A 24,965-nucleotide genomic window follows, 5' to 3' on the forward strand; every position below is an offset into this window, starting at 1 on the left:
TCTGTAGGACCTTCACGTCTCCACGTTCTTTCGCTCCCGGCGAGGACAACGACTTGAGCTGCCTACAAGCAGGGGGTGGCAACCGCCTAGAAAGAGCGTGAAGCTATGCTCGCGCCGCACAGTGGGCGGAAAGACCACTTTTGACGGGAAAAAGTCGGGTTCCGCAACCATTATGTAGATTCCAATAAATGCACTTTTCTAGCTCAAAAAAGTGTGCCGAATCCAAATCTGCCTTTGTTTTTATCATGCGCCTTTTCGTTTTTCTCATAGAAGGCTTGAAAGTCACATGTATCTATTCGCTAAGAAATAACGCAACAAAAAGCGCATAAATTCGCTGCGCTTACTGAGTCAGTTTTAGATCTAATTTTTCAACCCAGATGTTTTTAGAAAGAGCAATTCACGAGGATTCCAAAACTGTCCTCGAATTGTAATTTCGAGTATATTTGACAAAACTACGGCCGTTTGAAATTTGCATGTCACAAAACACAAAATTCCAAAGTTCCCTTGGGCGGCATAAAAAGCCTCAAGTTGCCCCGCGCTCGCTCTAGGTTCATTTGGGGCCGCAAAGAGTGCTCTTTCGGAGGAAAAAAGAATTAGCTGCCCATAGCTGCCCTTCTGAAGTTTATGGCTCGATTTGTGTGAGCGTGCGTACGAAAAAACGGGTCCCGACGCATGTCAATCGCATAGGTCGTCTCAGGGCATGCCCCTCCCGCCTCCGGCCCCCTCCCTTTCCCCTCCCCCTCCCGTTCACTCCCAGTTCCCCCCTCCCCCTGCCCTCCCCCTCCCCTTGTACAATGATTTTTCAGAGTTGTCGACTTAGGACAGCAAATATGGGTATATTCGGAATCGGGGCGACACAACTGGACCAATGACGCGTTCGGAGTCGATCATTGCTGTAGCTTGGTCTGTAACGTGTCGTTGCCTTGTATTAGAAGTAGAAGAAGTAACGCAAGAAAAACTGTTGCCACAATAGGGGGCCTACGCTGTTGATTTAGTAAATTATACAGTAAATTAATACTATCCGTCCATAGAAAAATCGAAAAATGACCAGATTTAGAATCAGGATGATGATGATGACCCCCTTAAACCTTGAAAAATTAAAGTCACCCACCTTGAATCACTGAATCTGCCCCTGCAAAGTTCGAAACATGGCTAGATTTAGGATCAGTGACCCTTGAAAACTGATATGGGAAGTTTCGACCCGGTATGCTCGAAAAATAAAATTTACCCCCCTTGTATCACTAGATCTGCCCCAGAAAAATTCATGTCATGGCCAGATTTGGAATCAGCGACCCCCAAAACCCCGAGTACGGAGTTTAAGCGCGGATTGCTCTAAATTTAAAATCTACCCCCCTAATATCTCCGGATCCGCCCCTGAAAAGTTCGAAATATGATCAGATTTAGAATCAGCGACCCCAAAAACATAAAATACGGATGAATGATGTTTTTCGGACAAGTAATTCAGTTGTAATGACTTTTTCCCGTCAAAAGTGGTCTTTCCGCCCACTGTGCGCCGTCAGTGCAGAGGTTGCGCACTTGTTCGAGATTATGAAAACTAAACTGTGTTTTTCAAAACGCTTTGCACCGATGGAAAGGGCTTGAAATTTAGGGTGCATTAGGCTAATTGCTCTTCTTGAAACTTTCCCCTTACCTGATATTAAGGTGCAGTGAAAACACCGGAAAACACGAGAAATCATCAAATTTAGGAAAAAGCTCGAATGCGCCATGTCGATGTAAATGATTCCGCCCTTGTGTTCGGTTGAATTGGAAGTATCGGGCAGTCTACTAGGCCTAATGCACCCCAAATTTTGTGTTCTTTTGATCTGTGCAAAGCGTTTTGCAATCAACGCGGCCTAGATGTTACAATCGAAGCAAAATAAGTAACCCCTGCACCTCACTCGCGCATGGCTTCAAGCGCTTCCTAGGCCTTTGCCGCCCCCTGCTACAAGGCCCTGAGGGCGGGGGTGTAAAGGGACTTCCTGGCCACGGACGGCTCGAAGGCGGAGAGCTTGGACGGCCGGGCCGAAGTCGGGGCGTCTGTATACGACGCCTTCACCATGGGAGTCAAGATGTACTCCCTCCCAGCCGCTGGGAGAATTCCAGAATTTCCCGTAGCTTCTAGCCACAGTGTAGCCATTCAATGCCGTTTCCACATACATTAGAACGGCTTGAGGGCTAGTGATCTTATTGAACGTCGAATACACCGCAGATTCACGTGTGAGACAGCATGACGCTATGTGGCGTCAACCAAACAGAATGACTCACGCCTAGAAGTGTGTTGTCATGTCCCACTTTTGTAAACTGGGGACACGTGGCATTGAATCCAGGGCTGTCAAAGTTAATTTAACGATTAACGAAGTTACTTAACTCCGTTTAAGTTAAATAACGTTAACTCGACAGTTTTGTCCTAGGGCCTTAACGTTAACGAGTTAAGTTAATTTTGTGTGTTAACTTTTTAACGTCGTTAAAGTTGAAAGCGTTCGTCTTTATTTTCGATTTTGGCCGAAATTTTGGCAAACTGCTGGAAAAAATGTATTTGAAACGTAAGAGAATCAACAAAACATCAATTTTTAGTAAAGGTTTTATATAATTTGCAATTACTTGTTCTACTGGTTGCTAAGATGCGCCAAAGCGTGAAATTAACTTTGACGCCGTTAACGCCTTAACTTAACGTTAACTCGCTCTAGAAACTGAAGAGAGTGCATGGCATGCTCCTCCTAGGAGTCAACCAGAAAGCACGCTCTTCTCAAGAGCATGCTTGCAAGCACACTCTTCCTAGGAGCAAGCTTGCAAGCACTCTCTGGGATAAAGCGTGCTGCGTCACTATTATATGGACTCTTATCAACGAACAGGCACGCTTTCACCCTAGGGAGTGCTTGCAAGCATGCTCCTAAGAAGAGCGTCCTTGCCAAGCAAGCTCCTGGGAAGAGTGTGCTTGCAAGCATGCTCTTGGGAAGAGTGTGCTTGCAAGCATGATCCTGGGAAGAGTGTGCTTGCAAGCATGCTCTTGGGAAGAGTGTGCTTGCAAGCATGCTCTTGGGAAGAGCGTGCTTGCAAGCATGATCCTGGGAAGAGCGTGCTTGCAAGCATGCTCTTGGGAAGAGTGTGCTTGCAAGCATGATCCTGGGAAGAGCGTGCTTGCAAGCATGCTCTTGGGAAGAGTGTGCTTGCAAGTATGCTCCTGGGAAGAGTGTGCTTGCAAGCATGCTCCTGGGAAGAGTGTGCTTGCAAGCATGCTCTTGGGAAGGGCGTGCTTTGTGGTTGACTCCTGGGAAGAGCATGCCGTGCACTCTCTTCAGTTTCTAGAGCGTTAACAAGCTCAACATAGCCTTGACTTTAACGAGTCCGTTAATTTGGTTAGGTTAACGGGTTAACTTTAACGTGTTAACCAAAGAAATTAACTCTAACAGCCCTGATGAACCACGCAGGGACCATAGGCATGTGGGACAGACCATGTCCCATCTTTTAATTCCAGCCGTGAGGCATCAGCGTCCTACACAACCAAGCGTGGTGCGAAAAAGGGCCCAACATCTAGGCGTGGGACATAATATTGGTTCACGCTGAACAAGTGTGAAACGGTGCTGCACTTGGGTTTGCAGCGTAAAGAAATTCACGAAGAAAACTATATTGTTGAGGTCTGACTGATGCCAATAAGCGTCGTGCTGAAAGGTTTCCTTACGGCGATTGCGCTGATCCTTTGAACGTCGCATTCGGGAAGCAACCATCCCAAGCAAATAACGAACGCAAGGGTGCGTCCTGCCATGTTGAAGCAAGCTGTCTTAATGCGATGGCCCGGGCGTTCGGAAGCAGCGAGCGGACGCATTGTACTCCCTACAGATGCGCTGCGTGCAGTCTCGTTGGCCTGTGACGCAAATCACTCGCCGACGCAAAAGGTCGACGAACGAGGTGTCATGTTGAGCTAATTGGGTGACCTCCAGGCGCGTCAAGCCATGGATTCCGTGCCCCAAGGGCTTTCACCTCTTCTACACACTCTACAAATCGAAGAGCGTACATTGTATGCTCTAACTGGAGCATGTACCTGCAAGCACGCTCTAGCTAGCGCATGCCTGCCAAGCATGCACTTACTACACTGCGAGAAAAGATCACGGTAAATCCTGTACTGATTACTCCAGACTTCACCGTACTTTTTTTAACAGGCAATACCGTCGTTTTTTTACAGGCAATACCGTCCTTTTTTTACAGGCAACACCGTACTTTTTTTTACAGGCAACACCGTACTTTTTTTACAAGGAATCCCGTACTTTTTTACCCGGCAATCCCGTACTTTCAATACCTATCAAAAACTGCTATAATTTTGTTCAGTCGGTTGACCCTCTTTTTCCAAGTTCCTGATGTACGCAACTGCTGAAGTCGGACCCCTGGACCCCCCTTCCGACCACTCGTTGAAAAGGTCTTGACGAGACCTATCGAAAGGTGCAATAAAATTTTTCAGTCGGTCGACCCCCTTTTTTCAAGATCCTGATGTGGACAATTCTTGGGAGCGGCCTTTGTTGGGACCAGATCAGGTCCTTCCTACGGCATGGACTGTACGAAAGAACGTTAACTACTGTTAAAAAACTACGGAATATTTTGTAAAACAAGTACGGTAAATACTGTAGACTGTACGGTGGATACTGGTTTTTGAAGTACGGTAAAGTTTGGCAAAAAAATTATCCAGGATTTACCGTCATTTTTTCTCAGAGTGTAGTGCATACATGCCATGTACACGCCAACTGAAGCGTGCATCTAGTGCATAAGGGATAAGGAGTTGCCTGCTTCAGGAAGCGTGTACATGGCATGTATGCACCAGTAAGTGCATGCTTGGCAGGCATGCGCTAGCTAGAGCGTGCTTGCAGGCATGCTCCAGTTAGAGCATACAATCTACGCTCTTCGATTTGTAGAGCAGATATTTGGTTTTTTGACTTTCTTCGGGGCCATACACAATAACACAAAAATGTTATTTATCGAAACTCCTAAAAAGTTGTTAACACTGCAAACCTAACTGTCTGCACTAGAAATCCAAAGGCGATACTTCTCACCCTCTGGACAGCAAGACAAATTTGTATCGCCACGTTGGGGTGAGACAGGTTTGTATCGCCCAAAAAGAGGCGAGACAAATTTGTATTTCTCAAAGAGAGGCGAGACAAAGTTGTGTCGCTCAAAGAATGGCGATACAGATTCGTATTGCCCAAAAAGAGGCAAGACCAAAATATATCGCTAAAACTTGACAAGCACTGTAAACCAAGTCACTGCGGTATGTACAAACATGCCACAGTCACTTTTCCCCCAAATATGACACTTTAAATGTGTTGTTGTTTGTATGGGACTACTCTCGTTGTACCCAGGGGCGGGCCAGGCGAGGCTCACCCCATCATCCCATCAGCAAAAGAAGTCTAAAAATTCAGCTGTTTGACGCCATCCTGAACTAACGACTGGCCGGAACTTGACCAAAATTGGTTTCGAGGTGGGTCGGCACTCCCCTAACCCGATTCCGAAGCCAGAGGTCCCGTACTTCCAGTAGGTTCGCGGCCAGAGCTACTTTGGCCTCAAAAAATTCACCACCTCCTCCTCCGCCTGGACGGCGGTTTGGTGGTACGTCCTCGTATCTCCGAAACAACGGACTTCGGCGTTGGGCACTGTGAGACCCGGCAGCCTCAACGGCACAGTGAAACATGGGGGGCATCATGGTGAACCCCAGGGGGACGTCATCGGGGACCTCATAACGTGGTCGACGACGTAACTCAAGCTTGTGCGGACAAACAAGGCGGCTCCTTGTATCGGCAAAGGCCAACCAAGGCGGCCCCTAGGAAGCGCGCTTCAAAAACAAGGCGGGCCCTTGGAATTTGTCTTGAGTCCAGGAAAACAAGGGACTGGCCTTGGAAAACAAGGGAGCCTCCTTGGCATGGGAGCACACTTCCAAGGAACTCCCTTGAAGTGTTCCATCTTTCCTTGTTTTGAAAAAACCGTCAAGGAGTCGCGCTAACCGTGCAGTTAGGGTTAGGGACTTCTTTGGGGTGAGAGTGATAAACTTTAATCATTACTATGAAGGGAATGAGCCTCTCATTATGTTTTATTTGAGTGACACTCTTGAAATGATCAATGTCTGACTCAAGTTGAATAGGACACTTATACCTTCAAATGGCTGAATCGGTTCCATCAGTTAGGATGTATATTTCAGGGCCGGGCTTGCCAGTTTTCGGCATTCAAAACGGTTTCACATGGTTTCTCTCATTAAGACGTCAGGCACACGCCCTGAAGGTGGGCAACTTTTCTAAGAAGCTCCCTCCTGTCGACCCGCGCAATTCGGCCCCTGACTGGCGGCCGCACGCCTCGGCGCGCAGACCAGCTCGCACGAGTTGAGGGACAGAAGAACAAGGGACGCCACACGGCCGGCAGGCGGACCCAGCGCCAGCGCGCCGATCAGCAACGACACCGCTGCGATGCAGGAACGGATCCAGAGACAGGTTCGAAGAGGGGTTCTCATAAGTTGCCTACCATCCGCCTCTAAGTGGCACTCGTAAAAGCCTACGAAGCATTTGCTTCATAACTGCAAAGAAAATGAAGGCATTGTTGCTTTGTATTATGAAGAAATGCTTCGTATTACAAAGGATTTTGCTTCATAATACGAAGCTTTTCTTCGTAGATTTTACAATGCCTTCATTTCCTTCGTTTTGCGAAGCAATTCTGCGTAGAGTTTTCACTGAGGGGACTTTTTGTCCACCATTAAGGGGGTCTTCGCAACCCTTCGCATGGGGTCGGCCCCATGATCTGTACCGGCTGCGATGCCACCGCTGGCTGTCCGTTTAGCAAAGAAACCCACACTGTGGCAAAAAGCTACGGAAAATTCTGTAAATAGCTTGTAGTAATTATCCGTAGCTCCCTTGTCAATATTCTCCCTAGGACCCCACAGTCATCTCCGAAGGACCTAAGTGATCAACGTGACTATACAGTCCTGTCGAGGGGGGGGGGGGTCATGGTACCGCAGTGGTCATGGTTCACCACTCAACCTTGCACAGGTATACCCTCGATTCAGGTAAAATTTCTTAGGCTTCTTGGACGATCAAGGCACAACGAAACGCTGCTTCTCTCCTTTACTGATTCGGTCATTTCATCCTGACCAGGACACGTCGAAATTGTGACCATCATTCAGGAAAAATGTGATTGAGATTAATTTTCTAAATCTTGTCGCAGCATTGGTGGATCGTCGTCTGGGCGGGCACTCTGCTGCTGGTCTACAATCACGTTCAGAGCAGATACATCCAATCGTTTGCTGTACGTACACGGACAGAAGTTATTGATAGGACAACTTCGAAAGTAAAAACCTGCCCTTTCCGTAAAGGGTACTCCCCGGTGCTCCCAGTTATGAGCAGTTGCCAAAATTCGGGGCACTTTTGAAGGCCATAGAACCGCAAGAAAAAAATGTGGAAAAGTCGGCTTTTTTCTCGGCCAATTTATTCAGTGATGTCCCACGACTTATATCTGAACGCAGTCGAGCTCCCGGTGCAATATTGCAGAAAGACCAAAAAGCCCCTATCAAAAGTATAGGGGAAAGACACGGAACGTTACAGAAAAAAGCGGGATACGGAACGTTACATGTTCATTCAAACAGGCCTAGTAACTCTCTTGCTATGAATTAAAACACGCCATTTGGTGTGAGCACCTGTTTTAAGATTCCTCAACACGTCCCGAAAGAATCATATCTCTGTTTGGTCTAGAACTTGCCCAAGGAACAGAAAAGCATTTTAAAATCATGGTTGGACACTACCGAAACATAACCTATAAAATAAGATTCTGAGCTTTCTATTAACTTCTCAGAGTTCCCGTTTGCACCATTCGACGGCAAAAATGCTACAGATTAATCTGACGACAAGGCCGAGAACTATCAGTGGAGTGCAACGCGAGAAACCGTGATAATTCACATGTAACGTTCCGGAAAGTCAACCACGGAGGACATTTTGCGTTTACAGATTGCACCCAAATCGAGCTCGTAAAAACGAGTTCAGTAACATGTGTCTGATAGATAAAATAATTAAGTTTCCGAATATCTTCTCAAAATCGTTCTACGTTCAATATTAGCTGAAATATAAGCTTCGAAACTTTGAATTTATGGACGGGGGACATGCCGGAACGTTACAAAATGACCCTTTGGAGCACTTTATCGACATCTTCTGAATTGAAAAAGGGGTGGCTTAAGATGGATAAGAGTGGTCGACGTCGAGCCCAACACAACGCACCAAACCGCATCTCAAAACGTTGAAAAATAACGATTATAGAGCCAAAAGACACGAAAGATACCCTTATTTTGGCAACTGCTCTTATACGTAGCCGGCAGTAGATAGGGAAGAAAAAATATGCTTTGGGGTTTGTCTGGATTTTTACACTACCGTATTCACTACACTGTGAGAAAAACGTACGGTATTCGCGGTTAATTTATTAACAGGATTTGACGTACTTAGAATTACGGTGTTTACCGTTCCTAGACGTACAGCGTTTACCGTACCCATTGAAGTACTTACGGTGTTTGCCATACCTAGAAGTACAGCGTTTACTGTACCTGGAAGTACGGCGATCACCTTAGTTTGTACAATGCACTTGTCAATAGGCAGTCATTTCTTTACATCAAAGTCAATTTAGACAATTTTGAAAATATACTCAAACTATTTGGAATTGAATTCAACGCGAGACCTTTTCAACTTGGATTTCAAGGCGGCACTTTTACCGTGTTTGTACAAACTGCGGGAATCGCCGTACCTCGAGGTACGGTAAACACCGTACTTCTATGGATACGGTAAACGCTGTACTTCTAGGTACGGTAAACTCTGTACTTCTGAGTAAGGCAAATCCTGTTAGTAAATTAACGGCGAATACCGTGCATTTTTCTCACAGTGTATTATGTTGGTCATACCATAAAAACAGCTAGTGGGAATATAAAAACAATCGTTGGACTGTCCCATTGCACCCCTCTTGGCCCTGTCCTTCAAAATCCCTCTAAATTTCTTACAATGAAATTGGACGTATGTTTTTCGTATGTTACAGTGAATTCGGCGCAAGCATAATACGAAGCAATATTCCTTCGTAACGAATCTTTTTAGCTTTTTTATTGTAAGATACATAGAAAAACCTTCGTAATACGCAGAGAAACCACCTTCGTATTATGCATGCGCCATTTTCTTCGTATGGAAAATTTCTTCGTAAGACATTTAGCAGGGGGCGGCAACGGCCTAGGAAGCGCGTGAAGCCATGCGCGAGTGAGGTGCAGGGGTTACTTATTTTGCTTCGATTGTAACATCTAGGCCGTTGATTGCAAAACGCTTTGCACAGATCAAAAGAGCACAAAATTTGGGGTGCATTGGGCCTAGTGGACTGCCCGATACTTCCAATTCAACCGAACACAAGGGCGGAATCATTTACATCGACATGGCGCATTCGAGTTTTTTCCTAAATTTGATGATTTCTCGTGTTTTCCGGTGTTTTCACTGCACCTTAAAATCAGGTAAGGGGGAAGTTTCAAGAAGAGCAATTAGCCTAATGCACCCTAAGTTTCAAGCCCTTTCCATCGGTGCAAAGCGTTTTGAAAAACACAGTCTAGTTTTCATTATCTCGAACAAGTGCGCAACCTCTGCACTGACGGCGCGAGCATCGCTTCACGCTCTTTCTAGGCGGTTGCCACCCCCTGCATTTAGAGTGTCCAGCACGCAAGCCCCCAAGCTCCCTGGCGCCAATCACAAATACTGCTCCATGCCAAAGGGCCCCTCCTGATTCACCTCCATAAAAAGTCGTACCATCAATAACGCCTATCTGTCACGGAGAGGTGAAAAAATTGCCGCGGCGCTGGACATTGCGAGCAACGCAGTAACAGGCGTCAAGGTCAATGTGCTTTGCCGCCGGCTTGCTAGCCTATGTAGTCGAGGAAACCAGGAATGTAAGGCATTGCAACCTCAAAATAGTAGTAAGCTGAATTTTCGCGAAACTGTAGGGCTCGTAACATAATTTTGTTACATTGCAGGAAAGATAGAGACACCTCTCTTCGCTTGGATCATGAGTCCAAACCTACTCCACTGTTAATTGTTTAGAATAAAAACGATGTTATCACGAATTTGGTTTACTACCTGAACGGTACCTATACGTTTCGTGCCCCTGCATTATTTTATTGGACAGGATGGCCGCAAATTACTGTCAGCCCCTGGCAACTCCCCATCTGGGCCTGTTCACACGAGAGAGCGGGAACCGCCGCTCTGCAAGATTGGTAACAGATAAAGTAGCGATGCACATCGACAACTTTGGCTCGTCCCGTACATTAAAAAATGTGCGAATTTCGCCTGTGTTTAACTTCAACGAGATTTCATCCTGAGTTTGGGGTCAACATGGATGTAACTTTCGTCACTAACGCCCTCAGAAATATGGGAAACAATGCAACAGCGTTAATAAAACAAGCTAGGGCCCGCCCTCCCGTCGAACCGAGTTGCCAGCTCCACTTCGCTGCGCCGGCAACTCGGTGCAGGTGGCAGGCCCAGCTTGGCCTGCCGCCGGCGTCTCTTAGGGCCTTGGGCCCTCGCGTCAGGCCCAACCTGGCAAGTCGCAGGCCAATCTTCGGGCCTTTGGCCCACACATCCGGCACCCCATGCACTGCAAGAAAAAGTGTGAATAGTACAACAAATGTACAACAGAAACTGTACAAAACAAGTACAACATGTTAGGTTAGGTTAGGTATTTAAAAGTACAATAAAAACCTCATAAAAAATTCGCAAGAAATTTGTGTACTTTTGTTGTGGTTTTTACTTGCAGTGCATGAGGGGGTAACGCAAAGTTATCGATCTGTCATCGCGACTAAGGCCCACCTTTCTATTCAAAATATGGACAAATATCTTTTGTTTACTCTAACCATCCAAAACGAGGCTCATTAAATTTGTCTCGTTGACCCGATTCCCAAAATACTCGTATTTGTCTTGCTTCAAAAAGAGAGCTTTCAATGAGCTGTTTTAAGAGGGTTTCCAATTCTAATCGCAACCATTCCCGTCCTTTTCGAAGGAGAGTCACGACCTATTGCACGTCGATGCTCCTTTATAGTACCTGCCTTTGAGTCTTCTTACCACTACTGTTTTATAGCATGTCGTTTGGGAGAAAAAGCCAAAGTCACATGGTAGCCCTGTCACATGGTGCCCCACCTTCCCTTACGTTTGTTTTTTTTTTTTGTTTTAGGGCCCGTACATTATATTTCTGCGCTCGGTCACATCGTGTCCCGCGAACGGCTCGGTAGACTTCCACTTGCGTGTGACGCATTTCAAGCCCGCAAGACCTTTCGACCTGCAGATCGTTACAGTTAATTTGTCACTGGGAATTGACGTTGCAGACAATTTTTGGGTAAGTACAATTGTTACAATGCTGCTTCAAAAAATCCTTGACACCAAAGCAGGTGATGTTGAAGAGAAGGTTCTCTTTAATGTCATTTTTACCACAACGAGAAATATACAAGCAGCATCTTTTGTGAGAAAAAATTATCAGAACAGATGGCCGATTCACGAGACGATTTGTGATACCCGGCTACCCACCCGCGCTTTTTCTTCCCTTAAGGAGGCACACAGGTGAAAATGCAGAGGTTTTGTAAATCAGTCATTCTGCAAGTAACAGATCTATCGGCTTCATATTATTCTCAACTTTCACTCTCAAACTTCGCTGCGTTCGACAAGGGGCAGGCACAGCTTGGCCTGCCGGCTGCGTTTCCTCGGGCCTTCGGCCCGCGCATCAAACCTAACTTGGCAAGTCGCAGGCCACCCTTCGGGCCTTCAGCCCGACATCCCATTAGGTGGTAGCACAAAGTTATCGATGTATCATCGTGACTAAGGCCCACCCTTCTATTCAAAATATGAACAAATATGGTCAAAATTTTTCAGTCGGTCGACCCCCTTTTTCGAAGATACTGATCGTGATTATCTACCGAAGGCGGGCTCGTAGACCCCCCTTCCGACCACTCGTTAGACAGGTCTTGGCGAGATCTATCGAAAACCGCAATAACATCTTTCAGTTGGTCGACCCCCTTTTTCCAAGATCCAGGGCATCTACAGTGCCTTCCGAATTTGGGAACTCTAGCTCAGTTCCCTCCCTGTACACAGACGACGACGACAACGACACACAATCAATGAAAAATCAATGAATAGTCTCTAAATGAACTCAAAACAACCCCCAACTAGGCCATATAGTCAATAGAATATAAGTTAAATAAACAAAAGTTCTTCTAGACGTTTAGAAAATTGAGTCAGTGCAGGGTATCTTCAAACTTGGAGCGGTGAGCCAGGTCTTGTTTTAAGGGGGACACTCGTCATTCTCCGCCTAAAAATCACATGTTTGTTTATGACTTTTATGAATTCCTTGTGTCGAATCCTTGAATTGGGTGGCTGGCTGGTTTCGAAATTCAAGACAGTTTGGCCACAGAACGACATTTTGTAATTTATTTTCCTCGGGATAGGTTAGACCATGCAAACTTTGCAGCCAACGCGATGTGGCGTTTGAAAGAGGAACGTCCAAGGAGTAAAAGCAGCCAATAAAAAAAATTGACCCCTGACCCCTCTTTTTGGTGTTCCCGCCCCCCTTAACTGACTTTCAGAGGTGGAAACGGCATCCAAGCACGGAATCATCCAGCCCAAAACGCAAGAGTTCCGAAAACACTGCGAAGATTGTACCACCAAGCTGTCGGTTTTTATTTTCTAAGCGATTTGCGTGACGTGTTTGCTTGTTAGATCTACGGTGATTTGGCCAAGCGATTGAACAACCAGTGGAAAGAGAACGCCTTCCATTACAAGTTCCCTAACGTCGGATGCTCCGCGATTCGTGAACAAGCCCCGGGCGTCTTTAGCCTCATCTCGGAAGTCTCCGGGGCGTCCATGGACAAGAATGAACGGTGCTTCATTCCAAAGGTACACTTAAAGGGGGCAGTAGAACTTTGAGCAGGTGTTTTTTCTATTTCTTTCGAACTGTCCGTTTGGACCTCAACAATGATCGGCATAAATGCAAAGACCAAACTGCGGTGACCATGGTTAAAGAACAAACTTTTTACCACTATTTAAAGAAATAGGATTTCATAAAATCCTAGTAGTTACGAAGATAATTTCATTCAGGCCAATATTATATACAAGCAGCGTTTATATAACAAAATTGGACTTTGTGTACACGCTGCGTGCAAAATGAACCACGGGGTTTAATATCGAAAAATACCACTAGATATTTAGTATCGGACAAGAAAAATTCATTCAATGGAAAATTTGAGGAAAATGACCTTTTTCTACGAGCGTTTTTCGTCTGATTTGAACCTCCGTGGTTCATTTGATGGGTAATTTTATGATCTTTTTGATACACTTTACCGATTGGAAAAAGGTTGAAAACTTCGGCTGAAATCGAGCGCGCAGTGACACCATGTATGATTTCGCAGACCTTTAACGTCCCTCATAAAAATGCCTCTCTTAATGGTAAAACAAAAAAAAATCGAAATTGTTGCAAAAAGTTTGATCTTTTACATGGTTACCGCCGTTAGTCTCTAGCATCCATGAAAGTATTTTTTATTGAGGTGCAAACAGAAAAATCGAAAAGAAATTGAAAAGGCCGATATTATATACACGCAGCGTGTACGCAACAATGGTAAAAATTATTTAAACGCCGCGTGGCAATAATATATTCATTAGAACAACACACGCAGCGTGTCTGAAATCACAAAAGTATTATGTACACGCCGGAAGGGCCTTTCCACGCCGGAAAGGCTTTTCCAGCGTGTACATAATAAAAGCAGCTGTTTCCATCACGCAGCGTGTCTGCAAGCGCTCTTAAATTATTTGCACGCTGGAAAATCTTTTCCGGTGTGTCAATAATAAAGGAGGGTGTTATTTTTACGCAGCGTGTTTGCAACTCCCTATATTATTATTTGCACTCTTGTTTTGAGGCCAGCAAGGAGATAGAGATGCCTAGGAGGAAGCCGACCGGGTGTGTCGCCTCGTGGTCTAGTGGATATGTGCCTGCATGCCACTCTTTTGGCAAGGGTTCGAAACTTGGAGAATTTTTTCAAAAGATGCGTGCACATAATTTTTCGGCATTCAAGGGACACGCGGCGTATGAATAATAGATCGTTGGTTGTGCAGACGCTGCGTGTCGCGTGTCGCCGAAAAATTATGTGCACGCATCCTTTGAAAAAATTCTCCAAGTTTCGAACCCGGGCCAAAAAAGTGGCATGCAGGCACGCACCCACTCGACCACGAGGCGACACACCCGGTCGGCTTCCTCCTAGGCATCTCTATCTCCTGGCTGGCCTCAAAACAAGAGTGCAAATAATAAAATAGGGAGTTGCAAACACGCTGCGTAAAAATAACACACTCCTTTATTATACACACGCCGGAAAAACTTTTCCAGCGTGCAAATAATTTTAGGGGGCTTGCAGACACGCTGCGTGCAAAAAACGGCTGTTTTTATTATATACACGCTGGAAAAGCTTTTCCTGCGTGTATATAATGAAAATGGCGTTATTTGCACGCCGCGTGTATTTAAGTTGCTTTTTATTATATAAACGCTGCGTGTCTATAATCACTTCGAATTGAAAAAGTGCCACTGCGCCCTTAATTGAGTTGTGGCCAGGTTAATGGACGAGTGTTGACTACGTGCCCATTGTCAGACGGAAAGAGCGAGAGGTCTAAAATCCACGCTACTCCGTTCCCATGCTTTCAGGGTGAATACTACGTGACCGGGCCGCTTAACTTGACTCTTCCACACTTTCCAATATTGATTTACGGACATGACCGAGTACATCTCCAGGCTCGAGAAAATCCAAAATCAGCTGCATGGTGTTGTGCGTACCTCGAGTTCGAAATTATCCCGAGACCATACTAGGTATGCTGTGCCAAAGTTCAGAAAGGGGGGCAGTTCGTAACAGAATCTGGAATTTCGAAATGTTAATTGTAATTTTTGTCTGTCAGCTGTGAATTTGTACTAGACTCATACACTCCCGACAAAAATAAGCGAAGCACTTTCAGTCCTCGTATTATTTTCTTAGTCTTACGAGGTAGGATGCTGAAATTTTGTAAACGGATGCCCCCACTAAAGGAGAGTGGTGATCAATGACCGCTTGTTTTTTGTGCTTCTCTCTACTTCGCCCTGTGGTTCGACAAGTTAAGTTTCCAGCATGAGGGGGGCCCTTTGGACCTCAGAACCATTTTCCTCTTTTGTCTCATATTACCCCACATTGCAGGGAAATATGGGACGGCATTCCGAGGGTTATTGAAAGGCCCCTACACAGTAAAAAAAGATTCGCCGATTCGGTGACGTCTGGGCGCCAAAACGAGAATATTGCAAGAACAGCGACACCCTCAAACTGTTCTGGCGGCCCTCTGTTCGTTTCGGCGACGCTCGGTCTAGTTTCGGTGGCGCTCGGTCCGTTCCGGAGCAGCCACCTCACCAGAACGGCACTGCAGTCACCCTCCCGCCAGCGACTTTTAATCGTCGTATTAATGTGAAATAGGACACAAAACAAGTCAGGGGCTGTCAGTAATCATTCGCGTGACTCATCAAAGCGTAACATTGCCGGCGGGCACGCACAAGCACAGACAGCTCAAAAACAGTTGTTGTGGTCGTCCTAACCTCTCTGGCGGAACACCGCCTGGTGACGCAGGTCACCGTTTTGGTGACGGACTGTCGCCGGGTTTGTGGGGGTACCCGTTTCGGTGAGATTGGATATACACTCTACCAAAAATGCCCTGTAAATGCCGTTAATTTATTACCAGTTTTCACTGTAGGTCAATTCACAGCGTTTACTGTGATCTGCTCACGCGATTCACTGTGATCTTGTTCACGGTGGTTACTGTGATCTGGTTCACAGTAAACACTGTGAGTTTGACGCCGCTCAGCACCGAAGTGCTGCAAATCAGGCTCCAATTCACGGCGTTTACTGTGGCCAGATCACAGTGAACACTGTATCCGAGATCACAGTAAACGCCGTGAACTAGTTCACAGCAAACGCCGTGAATTGCATTACAGCAAACAGTGGTAATAAATTAACGGCGTTGACAGGACATTTTTTGTAGAGTGTAGAACGACCACCAAAACAGCGAATCTTTTTTTACTGTGTACTGCACCTAAAAATCTAAAATTTAGTGGGAGTGTAGACAAAGGGTCAATGAACAAGTGATGAACACTTCAGCACCTCAAATTAAAATCAAAAGTGGGAAATTCACAAAAATACCTCGAAATTCATCTCATGTTACCCCGTTCTACGGTAGGGGTAGGTTGGGGAAGAAAAGTACAGGGTAAGAAAAGTACAACCCTTGTGGAGCTGCTGTCTTGACTTCTAGTTATCCCTCGACCAGTGATTTCAACTTAACATGAAAATCTGAGTGTGAAAACACTGTTAAGGAGGCGGTAATGTAAAGAAAATCGATTTTCGGTTTTTGCTTTATTTTTCGACTCTTTGGGCCTTGGTACAACCAAACCTGACCATATTTTGACCCACAGCACCGTCAAATCGGCATAGGGAGCTTTTAATTCGTACAATCACTGTGTTAGGCCCTTAAGGGGGCAACACTGCTAATCCAAGTGTGGACCAAGTCCACGCTACACGGTTAGCGCGACTCCTTGAAAAACAAGGACGGTTTTTGAAAAACAAGGAAAGATGGAACACTTCAAGGAAGTTCCTTGGAAGTGTGCTCCCATTCCAAGGAGGCTCCCTTGTTTTCCAAGGCCAGTCCCTTGTTTTCTTGGACTCCAGACAAATTCCAAGGGCCCGCCTTGTTTTTGGTGTGCACTTCCAAGGGGACGCCTTGGTTGGTCTCTGCCGACTCCAGGAACCGCCTTGTTTGTCGGCACAAGCTTGAGTTACGTCGTCGACCACGTCATGAGGTCCCCGATGACGTCCCCCTGGGGTTCACCATGACGACCCCCATGTTTCTCCGTGCCGTTGAGGCTGCCGGGTCTCACAATGGCCAACGCCGAAAACCGTTTTCTTCTACGTCCAGTACTTTCGGAGATACGATGACGTACCACGAGGCCGCCGTCCAGGCGGAGGAGGAAGTGGTGATTTTTTCGAGGCCAAAGTAGCTCTGGCCACGAGCCTACTTGGTGTCCGGGACTTTTGACTTCGGAATCGGGTTAGGGGGGTGCCGGCCCGCCTCGAAACCAATTTTGATCAAGTTCCGGCCAGCCGTTTGTCCAGGATGGCGACGAACATCATCCAATCAGCAAAATAACTCCAAAAATCCAGCCGTTTGACGCCATCCTGGACAAACGGCTGGCCGGAACTTGACCAAATTTGGTTTCGAGGCGGGCCGGCACCCCCCTAACCCGATTCCGAAGTCAAAAGTCCCGGACACCAAGTAGGCTCATGGCCAGAGCTACTTTGGCCTCGAAAAAATCACCACTTCCTCCTCCGCCTGGACGGCGGCCTCGTGGTACGTCATCGTATCTCCGAAAGTACTGGACGTAGAAGAAAACGGTTTTCGGCGTTGGCCACTGTGAGACCCGGCAGCCTCAACGGCACGGAGAAACATGGGGGTCGTCATGGTGAACCCCAGGGGGACGTCATCGGGGACCTCATGACGTGGTCGACGACGTAACTCAAGCTTGTGCCGACAAACAAGGCGGTTCCTCGAATCGGCAGAGACCAACCAAGGCGTCCCCTTGGAAGTGCGCCCCAAAAACAAGGCGGGCCCTTGGAATTTGTCTGGAGTCCAAGAAAACAAGGGACTGGCCTTGGAAAACAGGGGAGCCTCCTTGGAATGGGAGCACACTTCCAAGGAACTTCCTTGAAGTGTTCCATTTTTCCTTGTTTTTCAAAATCCGTCCTTGTTTTTCAAGGAGTCGCGCTAACCGTGTAGGTAGCGTGGACCGCGGTGGTCCACGCTAGGGAACGTGGACCACGAATGGTCCACGCTAGGAAACGTGGACCACGAATGGTCCACACTTGGAAGTGTGATTGGCCTATGAGAAGTTCAACGCTGTGAAGCGCGGACCACGGCTCGGTCCACGTTTCCTAGCGTGGACCACGGCTCGGTCCACGTTTCCTAGCGTGGACCACGGCTTGGTCCACGCTAGGAAGCGTGGACCATTCGTGGTCCACGTTTCCTAGCGTGGACCACCGTGGTCCACGCTACCTAGCGTGGACTTGGTCCACACTTGGATTAGCAGTGTTTTTAAGGATTTTGAAATTGATCAAAACAGATTTTTTCGTAAAGTTTTGTACTTTTAATGGTTCGATTTCATTATCCTAGTTCATGCGATAGCCGCTTTAATTACCTACATTTTAGCGCAAACGGGGTCGAGATATCTTCATTTTTGCGGACTGAGGGACGCCCGCCAGTTCGAATTTTGACGAAAATTTGATTGGGCGCTGCTCCGCTCCCTGACGTCCGATCGACGCCATTCTGGGCTTAAAATGCTTCTTTTTGTAAGGTCTTGACACATTATAAGTTTGAACAACGCGTATGGAAGTAATCGCACAAGTCAGTTATTGGCCATTTTCAGTGTATTGCCCTCTTTAATCTTAAACCGGTTTTTCTCGGTAACTTTTTTTTTTGACCTTGCGCGCAGGATATCTCGGAGACCATAAGAGGTAGAATGTTGTGCGACAGATTGAAATGATCAGTGTTCACATAGCTAGAGGACAAGGGAGAGTTTTTGGCCCGTCCCGTTTGTTTTTGGCCTGTCCCGTTTATTTTTTGTAAAAAAATGACGGAGGGACGGGCATATAGTATGATGCATGCTGTGCGTCCGTCCGTTCGTTCGTCCGTCCGTCCGTCCGAGGACTTCCCGTGGTCCGATCTTGACCAAATTTGGAATGCAGCCTCCTTGGGTGATCCTAAGAACCGCCCGGTGGCAGCAAATCCGGTCCGAGCCCCGGGGGCGCTGCTGCAGGTGCATCATGGGCTACATGGGGTCGAGGTTGATCTCGGCAACGGATGCAGCAAGGAGGGCATGTAGGGGTATTTTTGGAATCGGGGCGACGAGAAAAAAAACAATGGTGCCAGTTTCGAGCGAATCGGAGAAGTTCGGACCCGGGTTCAAATCCCAGCGGGATATTTTTTAAACATTCTTTTTATTCGAGTTTTTGCATTGTATCTGATGTTTTTAAGGGTGCTGATGGCGAAAACGACATTAGTTTTAACCCCAGACTCAGGTTTAAATCCCGTCAGGGTCAAACATAGGCGAAATTCGTACGTTTCTTAATGTGCGGGACGGGCCAAAGTTGCCGATGTATATCGCTACTTTTCCTGTTATTTTTTAAAATCAAAAATGTGTCTCAATCTTTAGTTACAGGTCAAGGAATGTCCGAAAGTGGCATAAAAACGGTCATGATTCTAGTTTTCAAGATTAATACCAAAAGAAAACACTTTTTTGAAATCCGGCTCCCTTGTCTTCTCCATTTTGACCATAAAAAGATATGGCAACTTCGTCACATTTTTGGGACAACATTTGGATTTGAAATCCTGCGCGCAAGGATTAAAACCCAAATATGGACCAAATCTAAAAAAATTGCGAAAATTCAAAAAGTGCCACCAGACCCGCAACTAAAGATGGCAAAATGGTAAAAAGGCATGAGGAATCCAATGGTGATGCCCATTTTCATGTCGGAGTGACCAATATGTAAGAATAAAAAGAAAAAAAAACATGAAAAAATTCGAAATTTCACTTTACACCCCATCCCCCCTAAATGGATGTCATGGACTGGAGCAGTAGGCCACAAGGGGGGTGTACTTTTCTTCCCCAACCTACCGCTGTTGGCCAAAATGCACTAAATCAGGGCCCATAAAGCAACCTTACCCAAAAGATACGATTTTCAGAAAGAATTCAGAGTCTGCGACGTAAATGGTTAAAATTGAGTCTTGGTGAAAGAATTCCTTAGTTTTCTGTCTGCTCAGAAAATAATTTTTCTCACTTCCAGATTCCCTGCTGATTCAGTGTCTTCAAAAAATAAAATCCATGATTTATCAGTGGTGGCCCCACCTTCAATAAAAATGGTCCCTTATCAGAGAGACGCGGAAAGATCCATATGTGGCTGCATCTTGCAAGAGTGTACTCAGGAGAAGATTGAGATGCACTGTCCTTGGCTCCCAAACGCTTGGATGTCAGAATGGTGATGGGCTTCAAAATGTTCATGGTGACATTTCTTTCACAATCAGCCTCCTGTCGCGAAAATGAAGGGATGAAATTTGAGATCAATCTACAACATTGAATAGAGAATAGTAGAACAGATTGTTACCCAGCATTTTAAGGAAATAAACTTATAGTTAAGAAAGTTACATACTACCCTTTGACATTTCCTAAAAGAAAAAGAAAAAATACCGTAAACCGGGGTAACTTGAGACAGCAAGGGTAACTTGAGACACTTCTGCTTTTACACCTTTTTGGAGCTGCGACCTGGCTCGGCACATTCGGAGGTCAAAACTGCCCTAGCACTTTTTTTCATACTTGTTTGGAAAGAGGATCAAGCGTTTGAACGGCGGGTTAGGACGGTTGGGACCAAGCTGGTCAGTTCTTTAACGATTTTTCAATTTTATTAAATTTAACTATTGTAGAGAAGTGTTACAAGTCTCCCTTGGTACTCGAAACACGTCCTGTTAAAACCAAAATTATTGTAGTATCTTTCAACCCTATTATTTCAATTTTAACATTCTAAATGTAGCATTGGTTTTGAGGGGATCCCATCATTCATCGGGTAATACTGGCTTTTATAGAAAATGGTAACTGGGGTAACTTGAGACAAATTTCATTGAATTTGACGGAAGTTCAGTTGCGTAACTTGATACAGGCACCTCCTTGCACTACAGGGTGGTTTAAAGGAACGGACCCCTCCGTTCGACTATCAAAACCAAGCCTTATTTGATCGGGAATCACTTTTATAAACAGTGTAGAGGGTCCCAAGTTGATATGCAGCTTAAAGTTGGAGTGTTTTCTCAACTACGCACGGACCAGATGAGACATATTTAATCTTAAAGTCTCGAAACATGGTAAATTTAATTGCCTTTCCAACGAGCTAAATGTCATTGAAATCGGTCAACTTTCAGGCCAAGAACCGTCGATTTTTTTTGAAGAAAAACTACGGTCAAAATAGTTTAAGGATTTCGAATAAATTTTGAAAATTGACTAAGACTAAATACCTTTGCAGGAATGGACTTGTGAACGTAGAAATATAGAAAAATGTCCTAACAGGTGTCAGGATTGGATGTGAAATGAGAGAATCGCAGTAAAACCTCGTTAGAACGATCCTCCATATAACGAAATCAAGAACCTACAGGGTGAGTTTTCTCAATGTGTCAATAATTTGTAGGTAGTTTGGGCACCCCAAGACGATCATTTTCTACCAATGAACTAGTGGGCGCAAACGTCTAAGTACGGAGATAATTGGTGTTTTGTAATTGGCCTTCGCGCCTGCGAGGTAGGCACCCTCAGCCACTGATGGTCGCAGGACCTCGCGTGGGGGTGTCGCGGGTCTGGGAGGGGTGCTTCGAGTCTCGTAGGGGTGCGGCGGACCTTGCAAATGTCTTTTGGGAGGGGTTGCCGCGGGTCTGAAGAGGCTGTCATGGTGGCCCCCGTTACAGTGGATCTCACGGCTGTCTTTGCGAGGGTGGCGGGATTCCTCAGATACTTCCGCGAGATCAGTGGCACTCCCGCGAGTACTGCTAGTCCCGCGACACCCCATCGACAGGTCCTGCCGCCCTCAGTGGCACCGAGTGCCTACCTCGTAGGCGCAAAATCCAATTACAAAACACCAATTATCTCCGTACCTAGACGTTTGCGCCCACTAGTTCATTGGCGAAAAATGGTCCCCTAGAGATGCCCAAACTGCACTGAAAAAAAAGTCTAGTAACGATAACCAGAATCCTGGTACCAAATACCAGACTGTCTGATAGAATATAACTCAACTAGAATTCTGGTAAAAAATACCAAACTGTCTAGTTAGCCTCAGTCTAGTAAACCGTACCAGATTTTTAGTTATCCTTACAATGCCACCAGGACCTCTTCTGGTAGTTTTTACCAAACATCCTGGTTAGTTAATGTGCTTACGAAACAGAAGCAAGAAGTCCAAAATTTTTATAAAACGTATTTTCATAGTGTTGAAACCTGATGTGATATCGATTTCGTTGACGAACAACCTCTGAACTGTTTTTTCCCTCCTCCTCTCCTCCGGATTCGAACCGGGATCTCACACTTGTGAGACGGGCACGTTACCACCGCGCCACCACGTCGCCTGTGGGCCGAGGGGATCCCCACCAGGTGACTCTCTTCGTGTCTGGCTCAGGGAAATACTCCCAGTGTTTCTTTCGGATTTAAGACTCCAAAAATCACGAAACCGGTTGCAGTTTAGTTTTTGACACCCGAATATTTCAATTGAAACGAATATTTCGAAGTTTTACGTATGGTGCCAATTACTGAACAGTCTGGTAAAATGTACCAGAATTATTAACCAGACACCTGGTAAATGTCACAACACCCGATCTGGTTACTGCCACTGATCATCTGGTGAGAGTTACTAGGATTCTCGTATGACTAACTAGTACTCGTTTAACTAGGATTGGTCTGGTACTTTTAACCAGACTTTTTTTTCAGTGTGCCTGCAAATTATTGACACATTGAGGAAACTCACCCTGTATATAGCCCCAATCCGACTGACTCACTCACTCACTCACTCATAGAAATGTTTGGGTCAAGGAGTGGTCGTAGAGACTTGCGGTTTTTTCCATTCGATTCCAAATTTAATGGGAAAATTGGGAAAATCCCAAAAGTTCAAAATTTCTCACCGTCTCCGAGCAAACCTACTTTATCTTCAAAAAAAGGGGACCAAATTCCTCACCGTTTCTGAGCAAACGAGCAAACCCACTCAATCTTCGAAAAAGGGGACCGACCGACTAAAAATTTTTATTCGCCCCATCGGTAGGTCTGGTCGAGACATTTCCGAAACTGTGCCGCAATCGAGTCCCCGTCACCGGCAACACCGTCAAAACGATTAAATAGGCCTAAATTCAACAAAATCCACTCAATCTTCAAAAAAGGGGACCGACCGACTAAAGATTTTTATTCGCCCTATCGGTAGGTCGGGTCGAGACATTTCCGAAACTGTGCCGCAATCTGGTCCCCGTCACCGGCAACATCCTCAAAACCATTAAATAGGCCTAAATTCAACAAAATCCACTCAATCTTCAAAAAAGGGGACCGACCGACTAAAAATTTTTATTCGCCCTATCGATAGGTCAAGTCGAGACATTTCCGAAACTATGCCGCAATCAGGTCCCCGTCACCGGCTACGTCCTCAAAATCATCAATCAAGAACCTATATAGCCCCAAGCCGACTGACTGACTCACTGACTTCGGAGTGATTATAGACACGCCGCGTTTCTATAAGAAAAAATACAGTTATATGCACACCGGAAAACCGCTGGTGTGTATATAATAATAAATGGCGTTATTTTCACGCGGCGTGTCTGCAATGTCTAGTTTTCTTATTAGCACGCCGGAAAAGCTTTTCCGGCGTATCAATAATAATTTGTAGCTTTATGTTGACGCGGCGTGTCCCTAATGGTGTATTTTCTTATTGACACGCTTCAAACTCGTTTCGGCGTGCCTTTAATATTTTTCCAAGTTAGGTGCACGCGGCGTATCTCCAATGCTGTGTTTGCTTATTTAAACACCGAATGGAAAAATGTGTTTCTAGCGAGGAACCCGTCCCGCCAGGCTGGCATGGTGGGTGGGTGGTACCGCACCCGCATGCTAAGTTTTTGTCCCCGGTTCGAATCCCACAGAGTGCGGCGTGCAAATAATATTTTCCCACTTTGTTTGCACGCCGTGTGCGAATAATAAATCTAGCAGTTAAAGACACGCGGCGTGAACGCAACGGTACAATTTCTTATAGAGACGCCTCAAACTCTTTCTGGCGTGTACATAATACTTTTAGCCCCAATTTCCACGCGGCGTGTCTATAAGGCACTAAATCGTTGTTTACACGCTTGGTCAGTACAAAGTGCTCCAAACTTGCAACCCAACCGGCCAGGAAGGCGTGGTGGGCCGGTGGCACCGCACCTACATGCTAAGTTTTTGTCCCCGGTTCGAATCCCGTCAAATGCGGCGTGCAAATAATGTTTTCTCCCTTTGTTTGCACGCCGTGTGAGAATAATCAATTTAGCAGTTAGAAACACGCGGCGTGGACGCAACATAAGGTTTTCTTATTTACACGCTTCGAAACACGCGCTAAGTCCTCAAGGGGAGGGTGCCTACCACCTAAGTGTTTCCTCGTGGATGACACCGTCGTGGTCCTAACAGACACCAGCCATCCCAGAGCTCTGTTCGCCGTGCTTGAGGACTTAGCGCGTGTTTCGAAGCGTGTAAATAAGAAAACCTTATGTTGCGTCCACGCCGCGTGTTTCTAACTGCTAAATTGATTATTCTCACACGGCGTGCAAACAAAGGGAGAAAACATTATTTGCACGCCGCATTTGACGGGATTCGAACCGGGGACAAAAACTTAGCATGTAGGTGCGGTGCCACCGGCCCACGACGCCTTCCTGGCCGATCGGGTTGCAAGTTTGGAGCACTTTGTACTGACCAAGCGTGTAAACAACGATTTAGTGCCTTATAGACACGCCGCGTGGAAATTGGGGCTAAAAGTATTATGTACACGCCAGAAAGAGTTTGAGGCGTCTCTATAAGAAATTGTACCGTTGCGTTCACGCCGCGTGTCTTTAACTGCTAGATTTATTATTCGCACACGGCGTGCAAACAAAGTGGGAAAATATTATTTGCACGCCGCACTCTGTGGGATTCGAACCGGGGACAAAAACTTAGCATGCGGGTGCGGTACCACCCACCCACCATGCCAGCCTGGCGGGACGGGTTCCTCGCTAGAAACACATTTTTCCATTCGGTGTTTAAATAAGCAAACACAGCATTGGAGATACGCCGCGTGCACCTAACTTGGAAAAATATTAAAGGCACGCCGAAACGAGTTTGAA

At 46.0% G+C, this 24,965-nt stretch overlaps 1 protein-coding gene across 2 annotated transcripts in view; it reads left to right on the forward strand.

Moving 5' to 3' along the window:
• Positions 1-6,361: 6,361 nt before the first annotated feature.
• Positions 6,362-24,965, forward strand: part of LOC117639658 (zinc finger protein 239-like) — a 30,491-nt gene continuing 11,887 nt past the window's right edge. Inside the window, exons 1-3 of one of the 2 annotated variants that reach the window (XM_034375534.1) lie at positions 6,362-6,464; positions 7,192-7,272; positions 11,200-11,361. In XM_034375534.1, the coding sequence (XP_034231425.1) occupies positions 6,441-6,464; positions 7,192-7,272; positions 11,200-11,361 (267 nt within the window). In that variant the 5' untranslated portion in view covers positions 6,362-6,440. The remainder of the gene's footprint in view (positions 6,465-7,191; positions 7,273-11,199; positions 11,362-24,965) is intronic. The other variant, XM_034375541.1, reaches the window with a different exon arrangement.

Source organism: Thrips palmi, unplaced genomic scaffold (genome assembly GCF_012932325.1).
Source record: "Thrips palmi isolate BJ-2018 unplaced genomic scaffold, TpBJ-2018v1 HiC_scaffold_1, whole genome shotgun sequence".
Taxonomy (NCBI): Eukaryota; Metazoa; Arthropoda; class Insecta; order Thysanoptera; family Thripidae; genus Thrips; species Thrips palmi.